Below are 21170 nucleotides of genomic sequence, written 5' to 3'. Positions count from 1 at the left end.
CTTTAGTTTGATGATCCCTTAATATTTTACAGGGTTCAGAAACTGTTTTTGATATTGAGAATGACAGAAATAACATGCATCCAAAATCCAAATCTGAATATGAGCTTGACATTCCCGACTCAGGCCGAAGCTGTTGGGGTGCTCGAGAGCTCGAGGACAAAAGGTGAGGGGAGCAGTCCCAGCGCTTTCTGCAGGCGGCGTGGTCTGCAGTTGCCGAGGGACCTCATTTGTAATTCTTGCTGTTGTAGATCTCAGCAGAGGTTTCAGTTCAATCTGCAAGACTTCAGGTGCTGTGCTGTGTTGGGGAGAGGACACTTTGGAAAGGTAATCTGTCAGCACTTTAGGAGTACATAGAGGATAAGTAATTCAAGTAGAAATGAATTATTTTAATCTTATTGCAGGTGCTGTTGGCTGAGTATAAACACACAAATGAAATGTTTGCTATAAAAGCCTTAAAGAAAGGGGACATTGTGGCACGAGACGAAGTAGACAGGTCAGTTTTTTAAATCAGGTTTTTCTTTGTGGTTAGAGGTTAAGAGAGTGAACAGCCATAAGCCTGAATTCCTAGAAATATTTGAAGTTAAATTTTATCTATATGGCAAAAGATAGGCATTAATTAATGCTCTTTTTCTTTCCAGTCACTTCTTTCCCTTAAGCCAGGTTTGTGATACCAAGTAAAGATGGGACAATGTTTAAACTAAGTCCACAAAATTTTAATAAGTTATGATGTTTATAAAACTAATTGCATATTAGCCTGTCAAGATGGTAAAATGTCACTTCCTGATAATCTGCATGTAACTCAATGGTTAATATAGTCAGCTTTTTTAAACATATCTTTATGAATTTTCCCTTATGTCTTTTTATTATATTTATATTTACTATATGTATGTGCATGCATGCAGTGGCATATGGCACACATGTTGAGATCAAAAGACAGTTTGTCACTAGGTGAGTCCTGGGGATCCAATTCAAGTTGTCAGCCTTTTCCGTAAACACCTTTTCCTGATGAGCTATCTTACTGGCCCTTTCTTTTTTTTCTTTTTTCTTTTTCCTTTTAAAATCCATTCTTCTCCCCTATCCTCCTCCCCCTCCCCCTCCCAGGGCTAAACAGATAAACCTTATCTCAAAAAAACAAAAAGCCCAAAGAATATCAATTTTTTTTTAAATTCTAAGATTCAATAGAAACAGAAGTGAAGCTTGCTTCATATTAGAAATTTATATTATTTCTTAATAAGGCTTATCTATTGATCCTTATTTTGATTATACTAAAACTTAGTAAGTTAATTCAAGCTTCAGTTGAGGAATACTTAAAATAGTTTTCTTTTACTTTGAGTTTTAACAAAATTCATTCATTCATATTTTCAGGAGAAGAAACGGTTCTTTTGCTTTTGCTGGTTAGGCAACATAAATGCTCCACATTCAGGGAGTTTTGCCATGTTCCTTTTAAGAACTCTATGATAACACAGAAAATCATGTTGTTCTCAAAGAATTATCCTTTGAAATATGTTGTAGAATTCTCTTTGTTTTCTAGATTAAGTTTTTAATCAGCATAATTGTGTCTCTTGGCATCATATTTTATGAGGTAAATTTTTGAATACTCTAGCTCCTGAATTATAAATGCTGTTTTTAAAACTAGCCTAGTCACAAACTTTATTTGCTTATTAAGTTTCACTATGTAAATTACCTATAATTACTAGCCCCATTTGTGCCAGGGTGAGATTATCATGTAAACTGTGGAATCTTTATGTTTTGCTACTCATATTTTAATTTTCATTAATGTATTTTCAGTTATCACTTTATATCAAGTAGAAATTTTCTCATAATAGCACAAAAGACATTTTTATAATTTTTAAATTCATAAAAGTTTGAAATTTTATCTAAAGTCTTGATATTTCTTTCTTTTATAGCCTAATGTGTGAAAAAAGAATTTTTGAGACTGTGAACAGTGTCAGACACCCCTTTCTGGTGAACCTGTTTGCATGTTTCCAAACAACAGCACACGTTTGCTTCGTGATGGAGTACGCTGCGGGCGGGGACCTGATGATGCACATCCACACCGACGTCTTCTCTGAGCCCAGAGCTGTGTGAGTGCTGCACAGCTGCCTCGCTCTGTCACTCTTGGCTTTCCAGGGCTAAAACGATCTGTGTATGTTAGAACCTTGGTTCTTCCCTAAGGGAGCGTAGACCCTGTAAGAACTATTAGAGTGTTTAGTTTGTTTGCTGAATACGTTTTGTGCTCATGCACTCTGTTGTCCATGTTGAGAATAAGGCAGTGTGAGTCTGTGTCACCTGAGACTCTACTCAAGTAGGTTAGTGTTCACAGCCTTGCTGTTGCCTAGTTCTAAACAAGTCAGCAGTTCTTTCTGAGCTTCTTTCCTTGCTTTTGTAGAATAGAAACTTAAAAGAAAGCAGCTAATAGAATACCTGACTCTACCAGGTCCCATCAGTGCAGTCTGCTAAAAAACGAAGAAGAATATTTTTTAATTGTTCAACATTGTTTTGACAGTACAATGTTTGCATCAAAAAAAATGTTTGATAAAACTATCTCGATTAGTGTATCAAGTTTAACTAATTGCACACAAATACATTAGCCTGTTACACAAGGTTTAATATACAACTAAATGTGTGCTTAGAAGTAGCTGCATTTTAAGGTGGATTGCTGTGAGTTCGAGGCCAGCCTGGTGTACAAAGTGAACCCAGGACAGCCAAGGCTACAGAGAAAAACCCTGTCTCAAAAAAAAAAAAAAGAAAGAAAGAAAGAAAAGAAAAAGAAGCAGTTTCATTTTTAAAATTCTTCAAAAGTACAGTTCCATTTTTATAAAAACAAGCTTTAATACCTATACATAGTATTGATGCATTCATTTTACATATAAGAATATAATTATCTCTGTAAATGGTATTTGAGTTGGAGTGATAGAAATAGATGGCTGACTGAAGTAACTACGCTTTGGGAAGAGGGTTAATAATAATGCATATTTTATAAAGAAAGTTATTATATTCATATATAATAACCAATTATTCTAAATGTCTCTGTAGATTTCCATTTGTAAATTCATCTATTTATTTATTCTCATCCCCAGTCAGCAAACCTACTATGCATATCGGCTGTGCTGTCTTTGGGGTCAAACTGAAAAAATCATGCCTTAAGACCTGCTGTTCCAGCCACGCTCAGTTGTTCCTGGGCCCTAAGGCCATGTGTTCATGCTAGGCTTTGTCATCTGCCCTGCAAACAGTCCTCAGCCCACACATCTATAGCCAAATGGGTTTTCAGTGATACTTTGGCCGTTTCTTTAATTGTTAGCTACTCATTTCTATTTTTTTTTTTCTCATTTCTATTCTTTACTGCTCTCATCTTGGATAGCTGTTAATTTCTTTGTTAGCACTATACTGGAAGTTTTAAAAAAATCTTTCTTCTGTTCTATTGTAAAAGCCTTGTTTGTTTTCTCTCTTCCGTACATACTTCTGTTCCAGTACTCAAAATGTCCCTAATATAAATATTGTCCCTCATTAAAATGACTGGATCCCTTCTCACTATAAGAAGATATTTCAGTATTTGTTGTGTGACATTCAGGATTGTACGTCAGCTCTTTCAGCTTGATATCCCGCTAAGCTTCCGCGTGGAGTCCAGCCCTGTGCATTCGCTACAGCACTTCTGCACGAGTTATCAAACGGACAGCTTCCGTGCCTCATTCTTTTTTCCTCTAAGGGAATGACATGTATTTACTAACAAAGCTGCTCCTTTGTCAGTCTATCCCACCATCCTTGTAACACATTGTAATTTGTCCTATAGAACCAAACCAGAAGTCCTCTCTGGGGGCCCTCAGTGGCTCTACAAGGCCAAATGAATCCCATTCATTGCTATAACTATAATTTTCTTATTTTTAAATTTCATCTCCAATACCACAATATATTGTACATAGTGGGAGTAAACAAATAGTTGAGGACAAAGTTATGCATTGAAGTAAAACAGTTCATGAGCAGTGACATTTATTAAACATTTGACTTAATTTCGCCAACAGATTTTACGCAGCATGTGTAGTTCTCGGGTTGCAATATTTGCATGAACACAAAATTGTTTATAGGTATGTATGTTTTTCTTGTTTCTTTCTTTCTTTTTTAGCTTGTTTTCGAGAGAGGGTTTCTCTGTGTAGCATTGGCTGTCCTGGACTCCCTTTGTAGACCAGGCTGTCCTCGAACTCACAGAGATCTGCCTGCCTCTGCCTCCTGAGTGCTGGGCTTGTAGGTGTGCACCACTGGACCCAGCCATTTTTCTTGTTTCTAATAGCTTACTTCCATGTGAATTAAAATTCAAGATAGCTAGCAAGGATATTTTGTGCTTCATCCCAGCTTGGAAAGATAGGTCACCAACATGCAAATTGTGAGATGAACTTCTTGGTTCTTGGCCTACTACTCATTTCCTGATTGAAATAGTGAAAATACGAGTTGGCCTGTGGTGCCGTGGTTCAACAGCAAGATTCATTTGGTGATTACATTAACTGTCTACTCCAGAGGCTTCTTTAGGCCGGTTGACCACACAGAGAGCAACAGGCTGTGCTAAAGCGTAAGCGGCCGTGCTGCTCCTTCAGTAGGATGTCTTGGGCGACATGTACTGAGCATAATGGTAGAGCAGTTATGATGTGAAAGCCCGGGATGTGATCCCCAGCATAATAATACATTAATAAATAAGAAAAGGTTGCCATCACCTGAACTAAAACGCATATTGGTGGTATAGCCCATTCAGGTGTGGTGGCATGGACCTGAGATCCCAGCACGCAGAAGGCAGAGGCAGGTGGATCTCTGAGTTTGAGACAGCCTGGTATACAAAGTGAGTTCCAAGACACCCAGGTCTACACAAAGAAACCCTGTCTCAAAAACAAACAAAAAAAAGTCAAATCTTACACTTACTTATACCATTAGCTTAATTTTTTTCATAATGTGTGTAGACAAACTTCAAACTGTGATTAAGTCAGATTATGTGAAATAAAATTTTAAACTCAAGCAAAAGGTATTGAAGCTGATTCTGTGTTTAAAGAGGTAAAATGTGCCTTTTAAAAAAATATGTCCTCATCTATATAAGAAGAAAGATTACTTAAAAATTACTACATGAAAGAAAGAAAAATGAGAGCACCTCAAGCCATAACTTGATAAAAAAAGTTTTTAGAAGACAAAATTGGGCTCCTCTTGAAAATAAAAATTATGGTTTGTACTATGTGGTTTACTGATTTATTTTTATGTGTCCATCTTGAACAGAGACTTGAAGTTGGATAACTTATTGCTAGATACAGAAGGCTTTGTGAAAATTGCTGACTTTGGTCTTTGCAAAGAAGGTAACTGGGCTTTGTAAATTCCTTTTCTAATAGGTTATTGTTCCTTTATACTTTAGTAGTTTTCAAGTTTGTTTATGAAGAGCAATGTGTTTTTAATTTTAATTTATTCCATTATAACATTTGGATTGCTTATATGAGCCAGTAACCACATTAAGACTTTGTCTCATGGATACAAATAAATTCTTCCTGCTTACAGAAACTGTAGTGTGAGACTCAGCTTCTCTTTGTATGGCTAATAGTCTGCCAGCACTTTAAGAAAGCACTAAGCACCAGCTTGTTGAAGGGACCTTCCAGAATGAAGTACACATGCCTAGTGACATCACCAGCTTCTTAGAACTATTAACATTTTAAATTGGAAAAATAGAAATATGTAACTATCTCAAGACTGTTTTCTATATACTCAAAAGTTAGTAAAGCAATAAGCTGTGGCAGTTCAAATCAAAGGTCACACAAGAAAGTATAAAGTTCATGGCTGTAAGCCATGCTAAGTCAGCTTCAACTCTTAACTTTTCCACTTGTATTCTGTGTGTCTTTGAAAAACTTGATTTCACTGAGTCCACTTCCTCAACTATAAAGATGAATATGGGACATAGTAACCATGGTTACAAATCAGATATCCATCTCTATATAACTAATATATACTTCCTCCTTTGCACACTAGTAACTTTATTACTCATTATTAACTTTGTTTCCACAGTTCACAAACACAGTGCTTGGATATCTTAGTTAGTGGCTGTTTAAGGAATCAGTAGTTTGATGGGTAAAACAAATTTGTAAAGTCTTGGTGTGTTTGAGTTAGATCCCCACATACAGCAATATCAATTTTTCTTCCTCAGCACACCTAATCTTCATGCCAAGTTTGTTTTCTTTGCTAATACCTGAATTTGTCTTCTTCAGGAATGGGGTATGGAGATAGGACAAGCACATTTTGTGGTACTCCTGAATTTCTTGCCCCAGAAGTATTAACAGAAACATCGTACACAAGGGCTGTAGATTGGTGGGGCCTTGGCGTACTTATATATGAAATGCTCGTTGGAGAGGTAAGCAGCAGAAGATAAGAGAATGAAGAAAGGGAAGATGATTGGAAGGATAAAGCACATCATTTTTATAGACACCTACATGTGTCTACTGCATAACAAACTCCATTTTATAAAGATGATAGTGTGTTAAGGACTGGCTGTTTCTACACTATCTTTATTAGCCTAGTTTAGATTTTCATATGATAGAAGGACTGCATTATGAATGTCTTCAGATAGTTTCTTATTGTGATTTTAACATAACTGATGTTTCATAGGGCACAGAGTAGCAGGGAACTAATAAAAATACACCCTGCTGGCAGGTGTGATGGTGCATACCTAAATTCCTAGCACTTGGCGGGTGCAGGCAGGAGGGACATGCACTTGAGACCAATCTGGGATACATGGCAAAAACATCTTATCATTGAATTAAAGTACCAAATAAATAAATAAATGTAAAAAACAACTGTCAGTCTATAAAAAGTCATCTGTATATTTATCAGAAATAAATGTGACCTTCAAAAACAACAGCAATGTTGGCAATATGGCTGAGCAGTTGAGAATGCATATTATTGTTGCAGAGGACCCCAGTTTAATTCCAGCACTCTATTATGAGAGAGCTCACAACCCCCTGTAACTCTGTATCTCTGTGCTCCATAGGCAGCTGCACTGAGAGACACACATACACATCATTAAAAAAATTTTTTTGCAAGCTGGGCATGGTGGCACACACCTTTAGTCCCAGCATTTAGAACACAGAAGCAGGCAAATATCTGTGAGTTCAAAGCTACCCTGGTCTATAAATCGAATTCAGGACATTGAGGGCTGTTAGACAGAGAAACTATCTGGGGGTGGGGGAACCTTTTACAACCCACTTTTTAAACAATAGAGCAGAATTGAAGTCATCAAGACTTTCTCAATTTTCTGTATATCAACAAAATTAATTTCTGATAACTTAGTTATATATAGAAAGTTTTATAGTTTATGAGACATGAAGTAAATGAAAATGAGAAGGGCCTAATATATGTTTTATAAATTGCTAAACTTTTTTTTTGGTTTTTCGAGACAGGGTTTCTCTGTGTAGCCTTGACTGTCCTGGACTTGCTTTGTAGACCAGGATGGCCTCGAACTCACAGTGATTCGCTTGCCTCTGCCTCCCCAGTGCTGGGATTAAAGGCATGCGCTACCACTGCCAGGCGAAACCTTTCTTGAGAGGGATTTATGTGAAGATGGAAGACGGCTTCTTGGAAATAATTGATTAGGAGTTTCGCATTGCCAGGCACCTTCCTTCTACACCCAGCTCATTTAGTAAATCATTTATTGGCTGGATAACTAAATGGACACCTTCTTGAGTGTCAGATGGTTCTGTAGGTTTAGTCTCTGTGTTGCTCCCTGGCATTTAACCATAGTGAACAGTTCCATCCACTGACAGTCCTTTCAGTACATCCAGCTGGGCGAGGTCTTCTAGAAAAGGAAGCAAGAAACGGCTCATAAAAGAGCTATGTGCTTTATAAATATTAGTTCTTTTATCTTGCATTTGCCTTTAATAAACTCCAAACTAGTCCTATTGCCATTTTCAGATAAGGAGTATACACAAATGATTAATAACGTCACACAGCACTTGTGAGGTAGGGTTGAGAATTTTTGTTCTTGACATTTTTAGAACCTGTATCTAAACCATAAACTTTGTGGTTTAGGATTAAATATCAAATTTATCTGGCCTCATTTACTTTTCCAAGACATGAGATCCAGATTGAGTTTTTCACCTCTATTTAGAAAAGCTGCTATAGTTATTTGGAATGGGAAAATTGATGTAGCCTTAATGTACACAATGGTTTTAATTTTCCAAGGCCCCAGAAGACTCACAATATTGTTGCTGGAGGCTGTGGTGTTCTTAAACTCTGTCTCCAATCCAGTTTTGAAAGGAAATGTTTCTATTGCCACATTTTAAATGTAACATTTAAGTAAGTCTAAGATTGAATTCTAATCCAAAGTTATGTACTTTCTTATAATTTACCTTTTGCCAGGAATAATGGTGCATGTCTTTAGTTCCAGCACTCAGGAAGCAGAGGCAGGTGAATCTCTGTGAATCTGAGGCCTGCCTGGTCTACATAGTGACCAGGACAACCAGATATATAGTGAGACTGTTTCAAACCCAATTCTACCCCCAAGTATACTTTCTATGTTAGAAATAACATGTAAAAAATAGTTTTGTAAATCTTGCCAAACTAATAAACTGTTGATTTTGACTTCTTCTGTTCAAGCTACTAGCTTAACAAACATGTGAGAAAGTTCCTGCTTCATAGTTTTTAAAAGGGTTTCTAATTGGTTGAGTTTTAAACAGGCCCAGAAAGTATTGCTATCCCCCCCCCCCTTTAATTCCATTTATCTTTGTGCCTCTGCAGGAGAGTAATTAGGAAAGAAATTAAACTTAAAACCCATTGGTCTGCATTATAGTTTTATAGCATTATTGAAACTTCAATGACAATGTTTATTTTTTTTTAACTTTTTATTGGTTCTTTATGAGTTTCATATCATGCACCCCAATCTTACTTATATCCCACTCATCACCTGCCCTCCGCCCTTGCAACCTCCCCCTCAAAAAAAAAAAAAAAGGACCTCAGGGAAGCTGTGGTGTGTCACAGTGAGTCCCACAGTTAGACCCTCAGGGAAGCTGTAGTGTGTCACAGTGAGTCCCACAGTTAGACCCTCAGGGAAGCTGTAGTGTGTCACAGTGAGTCCCACAGTTAGACCCTCAGGGAAGCTGTGGTGTGTCACAGTGAGTCCCACAGTTAGAGCCTTTTGTTCACACTTCTTTACTTGCAAATGTTCATTATAATGACTTGTTGGTCTGGTATGAGGCCTCTGACCTCTGCTATTCTATCGATACTGGAGCCTCACTGGGACTCCTCTTGAATATCCTGTTGTTGCCCTTATGTATTGGAGATCCTGCAGCTTTGGATCTATAGGACCAGCCCCTTCACACACTCCAGCAGTTCATTGATGGGGTAGATGTTGAGGTGGGCCCTGGATCTGAGTGATATCTGAGACGGTGAGCCTGCCAGTTCTACCCTGCTGCCTGTGTAAGGTGCAGGGCCTGCCCTCACTATCTAAGCAAAGGTTGAGGAAAGGCAGGAAGGCATCTCTCCCTTGTTCATACCACATCTTAGCAGACAAGAGGCAAGACCACATCCAGAGACAGCTCAACTGCTGCCCAGGTGAGGGACAGGGCCAGCTCTCCATCTCTGATGACCTCAGGGCCAGCTCTCCTGCCCACCATAGGTGTAAAAGGGCGAGGAGAGGAGGGTCATCACTGCCAGGGAGATAAGTGGTAGGGCCAGGTCTCCCATGCTCTGTCCTCAGGGACAGCTCACCCACAACTCCTGAAATACATGGGCCACTCTCCTGAGTACTACAGCTGACTAGGGATGAGCTCTCTGCTCTCATGCTCCCAGGGCCAACTCTTCCATGATGCCCAGATAAAGAGTGGGGCCAGTTCTGCACAGCCTTCAAACATTGATATGTTCCCTGGCATCAGCAGCCCAGACCAAGAACTTGTGCCTAGCCTTTACTGATAATAGACTCCTGCTGCTGTAGAGTCTTGGACCCATTCAGTCCCTGGTGGCAGCACAAGCCAGGACCCCACCATGCCTCCAGGTGGCATCATGAGCTACTCACATCAGGCCACACCTCACCAGCTTGAGTCTCTAGTTGTCTCTTTCCATTGTGCCCACATCCTTCTGTTTCTCTTATTCTTCCATTTTTTTCACCATTTACTTGCTCCTCTTAGTGACACCTGGGGCTGTCTCAGGAATGCTAGGTATTATGTTGCAGGGTAGGGGTCATCTTTGGCATGGTCTGACCCCCTCAGGCCTATGCGAAGCCCTGCTAGTGGTCGTCTCGGCTAGGTCCCTGTGCAGGGCCCAGGGCACTGGACTGGTGCTCATCTCTGGCTCATTCCTCGCCAGGCCTGCCTGAGTGGCTGCATGCAAAGATATTCTGGTCTGTCTCTGGCTTACTCCCACCCAGGCAGGGTTCTTCTAGTCTCCAGCTTGTTCTAGGTCCTGGGAGCTGTTGGAGCCTACATGGCTCTGAACTGGTGGTCGTCTCAGGCTAGATCCCTGTCTGAGCCCCCTGGCTCCGGACTGGTGGTGGCCTCGGCTTGCTTTTTCCAGGGAATGTTGGGCTGCTAATCATTCAGATGTTCACAGGACATAGCCTCTCTCCTCTCTGCCACCTACTGACACAGCAGCCACACCTGCAAAGCTTCTAGGGGCAGGTTTTCTTTCTTTCTTTTTTTCTTTCTTTCTTTCTTTCTTTCTTTCTTTCTTTTCTTTCTTCCTTCCTTCCTTCCTTCTTCTCTTTCCTTCCTTCTTCTCCTTCCTTCCTAACTGTTGAAAGTATAGTTTGGCTAAACTGTTTATTTAGGAATTTTTCCTCTTGGTACATCCTCTCCATTTCTTGTGAGGAGAGTTGAAAGAGGGTCTCGCCCCATAGCTCACATTGACCTAGATTCAACAGTGGTCTTTCTACTTCAGTCTCCCAAGTGTTCAGATAATAGCTGTCACCACCTGTGCTCATCTCACAATCAGAACTTCTTATAGAGTTTGTTTGTTTGTTTGTTTGTTTGCAACATGGTTTCATGTAGCCCTTATACTCAGTATGTGACAGATGCTAGCCTTGAACTTCTCATCCTCCTGCCTTTATCTTTCAAGTGCTGGGATGGCAGGCTTGTACCACCACCATTCCTGGCTTTGTGTAGTACTGGAGTTTGAACCCAGGGCTTCGTACATGTTAGGCAGGTGACCTAACTGAGCTACATCTCCAGGTCACATTTTATTTTATTTCATTTTCATTGCCTGACTCTTGGTTATACTTTGAATATATGATTTTTTACTATCTTAGAATTTTTGTCTCACTAGAACATATTTCTTCTAGTCTCCCTTTCCTGGTGATGATGAAGAAGAGGTTTTTGACAGTATTGTAAATGACGAAGTAAGATATCCAAGGTTCTTATCTACAGAAGCCATTTCCATAATGAGAAGGGTAAGAAATTAGGATCAAGAATTCTTTTTTTTTTTTTTTTTTTTTTTTTTTTTTAGGCTTAAACTTTATGTTGAAGAAAAGTTCCTGGTTGAATTTTAGAAATTGTTTTTAATTCATAAATGTTGCATGCTTTAGACAAATCTAAACAAAAGAATCTAAGTCTTTGAAAGTACTGACAGTCACTGTGGGTGAAGCACATTTTATTGTTTTCATCTTAACTTCCTAGCTGTTGAGGAGGAATCCTGAGCGGCGCCTGGGAGCTGGTGAGAGAGATGCGGAAGATGTAAAGAAGCACCCATTTTTCCGGGTAAATATAATAGTTCAAAGTTTTTTTTTTGTTGTTTTTTTTTTTTTTGTTTTGATGAAACTTGAGTGATTAGGAACAGAAAACTAAACTGCCTGATTTCTATTTTGTGATCCAGCTAACTGACTGGAGTGCTCTAATGGACAAGAAAGTAAAGCCACCATTTGTACCCACCATCAGAGGACGGGAAGATGTTAGTAACTTTGATGATGAATTTACCTCAGAAGCACCTATTCTGACTCCGCCTCGAGAGCCACGGGTTCTCTCAGAAGAGGAGCAGGAGATGTTCCGTGATTTTGACTACGTTGCTGATTGGTGTTAAGTTACTGGACACTGTGAGACCACGCGGACTGACCAGAAAGGAGACCCCTTGAAAACAGTCGCCCTTCATTTGCTTCCTGTCCACTGGGAGCTTCTGAGGTTTTATACAGCACAGCACACAAAGATGTGGTTACAGTACTGTTTTATACCTTCTCAATGTTTTCAACGTTAACCTGAACACTGGAAGCAGTTTCATGGAGTTTAGGCTGAATGAACATTGGCCATGAATCTATTACAAATAAATACTTTTACATCAATACTTTATTTTTAAAAAGAAGAAGAACCACTCTTTTATAGTACCCATCTTTGCCCTAGGCCTACCTTAAGTGGAAGGAAGATTAATCACTAAACTGTATTTTACAAAAGAAAAAATAGGGCTTTAGATGCTATTACTGTTCACATAAAGTGTGATTCTGTTTGACTGAGACAACTTAATTTTTAAGAAATCACTATAATAGAAAAAAATGTGGCAGTTTGTACACCTTTGGTGGCTTGATTTAAAGAAAAAAATGAGAATGTATTGATGTCTAGTTTGATAAATTTTCTATATTTATCAGAACACTTTATTGCCTTAACCTTACGAACCACGCAGCAGAGCCTCATAGCTTTCCAGCAGAACTACCTGTCAGATGAGCTGTTCATTAAACAATGCTGCAAAAATAGAAACATCAGCATTTACTTAACTTAACAGTGAGGACTTCTGATCAGCTGGAACCAAGATACCATGGTAACTGTATGCATTCCCAAAACCAAGACACCTGGAGGATGTGAGTCAGGTCTCCCAAAGTCAGTGAGCCTGATTAACCCTTTATTGATATACATTCTATACTTATATCAACCTAGTCATCTTGTTCTCATATCTGCTGTAGAAGGGAACTCTATCTTTGTTAAACCATAGAGATTATCATGGTATACATGCTGTGAACATGTATATGTACAAGTTGTAATGTATTCTGTGTTGTAGGCATATTATTTAATTTCACCACTTCATCACTTTTGTACAGTGGCCAAACAGACACCTCAAACTCCAGCATTTACATTAAGTGCATTTGTACATTTTAGGCCACTGGATCCAGATTTTATATTGGCAGTTATTGAGGGCAAAAGCAATATATTATAACAGAATGTATAAATATTTTTGATAAAACAGTCTATATTTTATAAAAAGTTATTATAACACTAAAGCTGTACCTCAAAAGTCTCACAAATAATTTGATCAAATGTTCTACGCATCCTCAGAGGATCCGTTTGTGGCTTTATCGCTCTTATCATATGCCTTTTTGCAAATCATGACCTTCACTTGGCTGGAATTATTTAGGGTTTGCTTGTTTTTACATTTTTTTCTCCTAGTCTGTCACTCCATTGTTTTTCCTCAATTCAGTAATATCATTGATGACCCTGTGCTTAGCATGTTAGGGCCATTTTACCTCAGGAATAGCAAGTTGGTAACTAACCATATCATCACAGTGAGCTCATGTCTTAAAATTGTCCAAATCTGAGTCAAATGAGAAACATGAAAGCACACTGAGAAATGAAGGTTGAGCTTAAAACAGCCTTGCTAAGATTCATTTACCTATTTTTATTATACTCTGAGAACAATTAAAATTGTCCAGAGATACTTTATATTACCTTCCAAATTCATTTTTATTCTTCTCAAGGTCCTCTGGAAGAAATTTTTATAAAAAGAGGGACAATGTGTTATTTTAAGTTGCTTTAAAATGCCTTGGAAAAGAACAATAGAAAAAATAGCACAATTGCCTAGCTTTAATTTGAACAGTGTTATTAACACAATCTGAAGATAAAACACTAACTACTTTTGAGGTACAGTCTGCATACCTTGTTGGTTCTGAAATATGCATAGAAAGCAATGTTTCAAATGGACTTTTAGCATTAAAAACTGACATAGAGTTATATACACAGTGTACAGAATTTTTTTAAAAATTGAAGTCAATCACTAAAAAATTTAGAGGTCAGGGCATAGTCACACAATTATGCTGAAAAAAGCACTAATTTTTCTGTAGTTAAAAAGTATATATATATTTTTTAGCCAGATTTAAAATTTTAAGAGTGTAAATAGATTTTGCTATTACTGTATGTGTATGTGACTGCTCAAGCACTTTGTAAGAAAACCAGATACTTTAGAATGGTACCCTATGCATCCAAATGAAATGTGCCTTTACATCATTCTAAGATAAGGGTGTGTTGCAGTCATAAATTACCACAAATGCACAAATTAAAGTTTAAAATAGATTGAAATTTGTAACTTTGGCTTTAAGTATTCTTTCTTTTTAGAATTTTTATTCTGTTAAAATACAGTATTGGCTCTACTATGTTCAAGGTCTCGAGAAAATGATTTTTAGTTAGCTTTTTGGTTTTTTGAGACAGGGTCTCTCTGTGTTAGCCTTGGCTGTCCTGGACTTGCTTTGTAGACTAGGCTAGCCTCAAACTCACAGCGATCCGCCTGCCTCTGCCGAGTACTGGGATTAAAGGTGTGTACCACCACACCTGGCTTAGTTAGCTTTCTATCCAGTACTTTTTATCCTGTAGAAAGTTTATATTCTAGTCTATATTCAACAGCTTATTTCATCCATGCCTAGAATACCCACAGTTATTAGACATTGAGACCAGGAAAGTTGCCAAGGGGAGAGAAGCAATGAAGTTTTCAAGGCTGAAGATTTGCATGTGCTAATGGTAAAGTGTAAGCAGTGGGAGCATGTTTCCTTTTCTTCTGTTAGAGCAGTGGTTCCCAAGTAGGGCTTATGGGTTGCACACCAAATATTTTATTGCAATTTATTACAGTAGCAAAATTACACTTACAGAGTAGCAACAAAATAATTTTATGGTTGGGGGGTCACCACAACATAAGGAATTGTATTAAAGGGTGATAGTATTAGGAAGGTTGAGAACCACTGTGTTGCAGGATAGCATTTTAATGAAGGATTGACATTTGGGAAATTGGCAAGTTAATAAAGCAGAATGCTAACCATTTTGTAGTAATGACTTTTGAAGTATAATATTTTGCAAATGTACAATGATATATGCTATCTGTGGGACATAGTGTTGTTATTATATACTAGCCTGATCAAAGATGACTTCTAGACTCAATTCTGATAAAATCGTGTATGTATTGTCCATCTTCTCAGAGCAGCTGAGTAAATGGTAAGGAAAAACCCAAAGAAGAAAATAATTCCATATGTTCCTGTACAAGATTAGAGGTAAGTGCCTAGCAAACTTGGAAATGTATATGTCAAAATTCAATGCCTGATCTCATGCCACTAGGATCCTGACTAGGTGGAATCGCTAAGACGCCAGAGACACATAAACATTATTCGTCTCATTAAAAGGTAAGAATAACTTTGGGAGCCCTTGATACCCAAACAAGGAGACAGTCTTGAGCACCAGTCTAGACAGACCAGGGCTTTGCATCCAAAGTTAGAGTTAATGTACCCACATGTACACTTCAGGCGGTGTGTACTTATAAATCCTAACACTTGGTGTAGGTAGAAAGACTCTGCAAGTATGAGGCAACTTTGGGTTCCATGGCAGCCAAAGCTACACCATCATTCTGCTCCTTAAAATAAACATTGATACTACATTTCACCAAAAAATTAAGTTAAATAATAAATAGATAAAGTCAAACATTCCAAGATGATGTTTTAAGCTCACAAAAGTTTTTAATAATGAAAAAAAATCACTGTACTATGAAGTCAACATAGTCTAGATATAGCAGGTGAGGATACCACATTACTAGCAAATGTACTGAATCAAATATGACCAAAGCAGAGTCAGCAGCATCTGAAATAGACACTGCTACATTAGCAAATTGGGCTCATTTTAGGATTGTAAGTGTGGTTTCTTACTAGGAAGTCCATAAGATGATTTGCCATATTAACTGATTTTTTAAAAAGTGACAGATTAGAGGTGGTCTCATTAAGCAAAGGAAGTAGTTTTCTTAACTGACAGATGGTGTCTATTGAAAGCATAACAAATAAAACAAATGACATCATCCTCTATATCTGCAATTCTCAACCTGTTGGTCATTACCCCTTTGGGGGTCAAATGACCCTTTCACAGGGGTTGCCTAAGATCATCCAGAAACACAGATATTTATATAGCTAGTCATAATAGTAGCGAAATTAGTTGAAGTAACAGGGAAAAGAATTTTAGGCTTGGAGGGTCGTAACAACATGAGGGATTGTATTAAAAGGTTGTAGCATTAGAAAGGTTGAGAACCACTAGTCTATATCTTCTGAGGGAACATTTCAAGTTGGAACTAAGATTAGGACATTTGTCGTCATCACCTCTTTTCAGCTGCTTATCATGGACCAAGGTTCAAAAAAGAGAACAAAGTAGCCATTATTTTGTGGATGGATATGATTGTCTACTTGGAAACTCAGGACGTATGGGCATATAGCTCAGTGGGTAGAGCACTTGTCTAGCATGCTCAGTCTTCTCGTCTCATAAGCCAGATGTAGCACACACCCACAGTCCTAGCAGTGGGACTTGGAGACAGGCAGGAGACTTAATGGCCAGCCAGCACAGGACACGTGAAGACCTGAAAGAGGCCAGGCAGGAGAGAAAACTCAGGATTACAACTAGCTAACAGTAGTGGTTTAGTCAAGATGCCATGTGTCAACATACCATCAAGTTACAAAATATCCTAGAAACAGAATTTCTGCAACAGCAGCAAAAACAGTTACCTACAAGAGTTAAGAAAAAGTCCTTGATTAGGAGACATTAGAGAAGTCTATAACTCATTTATAGTATGAGGATTCTCTCAATTAGTCTACATTTTTGTCCAGTCAGGATCTCAGTAGGTTTTTTTTGTTTAGTTTTTTGTTTTTTTTTTGTTTTTTGTTTTTTTTTTTTTTTGATCTTTACAAGCCCATGTTACCTGCAAGAGTAAACGATATGGAGTAGACACTGATGAACTTCCAACTGTGTGGTGGCTCTTGAAACTGTTTGCAAAGACACTGAAAATCAGCAAGAAAAGTGCTATGCTACTGAGCCACTAACATGAGCTTGGACAGTGTCGTGGTGTGGATGGGAAGTGGTCCAATGGACTCATGTGTTTGAACACTTGGTTACCAGCTGATATGATGGTGTGGTGTTGAAAAGTTGTTGATCATTCCAAAGATGAGGTTTTGAAGGACAAAGTGGGTCACTGCAAGGTTTTAAGGCTTATTGCCCCTCCTCAGTCACCCTCAGGGCTTCCTGGCTGCCCCATCATAGAACCTGCTGCCTTTGCCTCGTATTTTCATGATCACAAATGTCTTCCTTCCACGACAAACTCCTTTAAGTCCTTTTTTTCTAAGTATTTTCAATGACAACTCCAAAAAGTTTCTACTTACTAGAGATATGTGAAGTCTCGTCCTCATTATTTTGGTGGTGGTGGTGATGGTGGTTTTGGGGGGCAGGTTGTTTGGTTTGGTTTTTCAAAACAGGGTTTCTCTGTGTCTGTTGTAGACCAGGCTGGTCCCAAGTTCACAAAGATCTGCCTCCCTCTGCTTCCTGGGTGTTGGGTTTAAAGACATGCACTGCCACGCCCAGCTCATCGTCATGTGTCTATCTAGCAACTTTCTAACATTTTTAGTCCTCAGTGTTGAGCCTACATAGAGCAGTAGCCTAGGAGCTTGGTTGGTCCCTCTCTGGAATTATTCTTGAAATCTTCTAAAGATAGACAAGGCATACACAGCTTAACCATGAGTTTGGTGGCCTTTAAAGTCTTTTAGAGGCATCATCGAATATCTACCATCTTCAGGACACAATTTGGAATATACAGAAAACAATAGACTTAAAGTCCAAGCTAAAATGTTACTGTCATAGCCAAAACTCAAGTCCCCATTATGTAGTGGAAAGTAGATGGGGTGTGCAAAAATAAAACAGGAGCTTAATTTAATACAAGGATTCTATTTGCTGGATCAAATACTGGAAGGATGTTGAAGGTTTGAAGTCCGTTGTTGAGTTTTCTAATGTCTCTTAGCTATAAAGTCAAAAGGCACTCCAAATGTAGTGAATGAGATTGTTACAAGAACTTTGAGGACCCAGATTAACCAACCTCAACCTTCAGTGAGGTGTTGATTGGCATATATTCACATAAGAGTTCCATGAATTTTACATCCTAGACCTTTCTTCAGAGTATGGAACAAACTGTCCCTCTGAGTTAGCTAAGAGCATTTGTCTAGTTTTCTTCTCAGGAGAAAAGTTTTGCATTCCTGTGACATCGCTGTCTCTGACATGGTTCCTTACATATGCCCCTAAAACAGTTTTCCAGCAATAAGCAAGAGTCATGTACTTTTTCCCAGCTAAGACATTTGTAATGTCCTGAGTGATAGAGTTATACCTGAGATGACTGTCAGGAGGAACCAACCAAATTAGAAAGAAGATACAACTCCAGCATTAAAGCTGCTAATCCCCTAACACCTGGCAAAGGGAGAGGCGCTGAGGGATATTGTACCAGTGGACAGTGATGTAACTATCAATTAGCTCACATAAGAAATCTGCCATAAAAACAAAGAGGGGAGGGATGATTTGTTTCTCTCATCCCACCACTTGGAAGGCTGAGGCAGAAGGGTCTCAAGTTCCAGGCTCCATGGAGAGACCCTATTCAGAAACAAACCAAGTCACACACACATACACACAGCTCAAAGATCAGTAAGGAACTTCCTGATAGCTGACACTGAAGGTTCCTGGAAGATGGAGCACCCAAAGAGGGTCTGAAGTTCCACCCTCTGCACACACCTTGACCAGCAGGCCATTTATACCTGTGTCCTTTTATTATAAATAGCAAGCTTATGTGATTCCCTGGACCTTGCTGTAGCATATTAATAAAATTAAAGTGACAGTTTCCAAGTTTCAGCCAGACAACAACATGGGTAACAAATTACTGCCTGAAGTTTACATCTGGACTGGGGCTCAGCTTTGAACCTATAGAATCAGAGACTACCTCTAGGTAGGTAGTTTTGGAATGTATTCCTAAGTAATGTCTGCTTAGGTGTTACTTGGTATGTAGACATACACATACACACACACACAATGATTGGTATGTGAGGGAAAAGATTTTTCCTCTCAAATTCATACTTTCATTTTCTGTCAGAAGCCTCCAGAAACTAGTTTAAAGGCCATCCCCTCCCCCTGCCCCCCTGACCCTGAAAGAGTAATGAGGGAAGTAAGGGAAAGCACAGGAGTCTCTCTGGCCTAAAGATCAACTGATAATGCCCTTATTGTAATGCCGTGCAGTCATGATCTACTGAGGCATGTGTAGGTATCTGGCATGGAGAGAACATAAGGATGTCTTGACAGGGTCAGGGAGTCTTTAGTAGCTCCACAATTGGTAGATGAGATTAAAATCCAGCAACAGGAAAAGTCAGGGCCACTGACAATTGGAAATATTTCGCATGGGGCGTATAAAGCCTTTTGCCTGGATTAGGACCAGATGGGTACAAGGCTGACCCCTTCAGTTGTTCATCACGATAATTAAAGTAAATCTCACACCTGTGATAGAAAATTAGCTCAGGCCCCAAAGACAGCCATGGATAATGTACATTTGCTGCTGTAAACACAAAGGCTTAGTATCAAGAGGCATAGAGTTGCGGTTTTGCAATAGCAAAAGGGCAATTTCTAGTTATTAACTCCTTGTCACCCAGCTGATCAAAGTTAACTTCCATTGCATGTGTTTGGTGGGCTACATACACCTTTGTGTTCCCATGCATGTGTGCAGGTATACATGGGCATGCATGTAGAGGCTCAAGTTTGACCTCAGGCGACGACTCTTGACCACTCTCCACTTTATATATTCACTTAACCCACAGCTCATCTCTTTGTGCTAGCCTGCCTAGCCAACTTGCTCTTGAGGACTTTAGGTGACCTCTCCCACCCACCCAGCTCAACGTGTGTTCTGTCAGGTTTGTATGACCATGGTTTTATCCCTTTTCTCCAATCCCGGAAAAAAAAATTTTTTTTTTTACTGTTTGTTGTTTCAAGACAGGATTTGATCTATAGTCCTGGCTGTTCTGAAACCCACTCTGTAGACCAGGCTGGCCTTGAACTCAAGAGATCCACCCAACTCTGCATCCTGAGTGCTGGGATTGAAGACATATGCCACCACCACCTGACTGGAATTTACTCTTATAAGCATTTTATAAGAAGCTATATATAAGGTTTGCTTCTAAATAGTCTCGTTAATAGAATTCTACTTGAAAGATCCAGCTGACCTCAGTACTGAGGCAAACTTCTTGTGATATTATCCCCTGGGGTCTGGCTTCATGGAAAGAGCACTGTTTCTATCAGGAGACCTCAGTCCCACCTCAGCTACTAAATGAGTATGGGCAGATCTTTTCATTTCTAGAGGCTTCTCTGACATAAGAAGTGAGGAGAGAGCACCAGTGTGACAAGGCAGGACAGTGGAGAGGTTCCTCTGTCTTGTATTCTTGCTGAGACCATTTCAGGCTTAACTAGAACTTGATCTCCTTGATGGAGAACCCCATGGAAAACTACTGAATTCTAGTCTAGGAATCCTGGGTCAAGATGTCCCAGCAAACTTAGGCTCTGTTAAACGACCTGCTTGTATAGAACCCCCTCCAGCTTAACCACTGCTCTTAGCTTGTCAAATTGCTTGCTTACTTGAAGCCATCTCCTACCCCATAATTCTAGACAACCTAACGGGGGTTCTACTTTCCAGCTTTCCTGAAGACTGACCTTAATCATTGCTAAAGCCACACTAAGACCTGGCTAGATGTGGTTGCAGATTCCAGTTTCTCTTAATTGGGACCTGCGTGATCCTCACCAAAGCCCAAGGAACATATAGACACTGTTTATCATTCTGCATGAGATAGGAGATGCTAGGGATCAAGAATGGTACCCAGTCTTCTATAGACCAAGATCTGAACCTGCCTCCCAGAGCTACTATCTATAGAGTGAGAACCAGCAGTATACATTAGTGATGTCTAATAGTCAAGTTACCTGTTTCAACTAAAAAAAAAATTCATTAGTTTTCTAGTGCCTACATAAGATACCTTAAATATTGACATGCAAAAAAAAAATTGCACTACTGTGAATTGTGTGACTAAATGATTTCTAAACACTCGTAGGGTCCAGTAATTGCCATACAGATCCCATTAACATAACTAAGAAAAGAACCATAGCCAAGCTGATTCT

At 39.1% G+C, this 21170-nt stretch overlaps 1 protein-coding gene across 1 annotated transcript in view; it reads left to right on the top strand.

Annotated features, from left to right (window-relative positions):
- Positions 1-14277, top strand: part of PKN2 (protein kinase N2) — a 97222-nt gene extending 82945 nt beyond the window's left edge. Inside the window, exons 13-22 of the mRNA XM_084756064.1 lie at positions 33-163; positions 249-324; positions 402-493; positions 1908-2084; positions 4020-4082; positions 5251-5327; positions 6225-6367; positions 11282-11389; positions 11616-11696; positions 11812-14277. Coding sequence (XP_084612190.1) covers positions 33-163; positions 249-324; positions 402-493; positions 1908-2084; positions 4020-4082; positions 5251-5327; positions 6225-6367; positions 11282-11389; positions 11616-11696; positions 11812-12015 — 1152 coding nt within the window. The 3' untranslated portion in view covers positions 12016-14277. The remainder of the gene's footprint in view (positions 1-32; positions 164-248; positions 325-401; positions 494-1907; positions 2085-4019; positions 4083-5250; positions 5328-6224; positions 6368-11281; positions 11390-11615; positions 11697-11811) is intronic.
- Positions 14278-21170: the final 6893 nt, after the last annotated feature.

This window comes from Acomys minous, assembly GCF_964271855.1.
Source record: "Acomys minous genome assembly, chromosome: 14".
NCBI classification, from domain to species: domain Eukaryota; kingdom Metazoa; phylum Chordata; class Mammalia; order Rodentia; family Muridae; genus Acomys; species Acomys minous.
The sequence above is the reverse complement of the archived record's forward strand: the minus strand, read 5'-3'. Positions and strand labels throughout refer to the sequence as shown.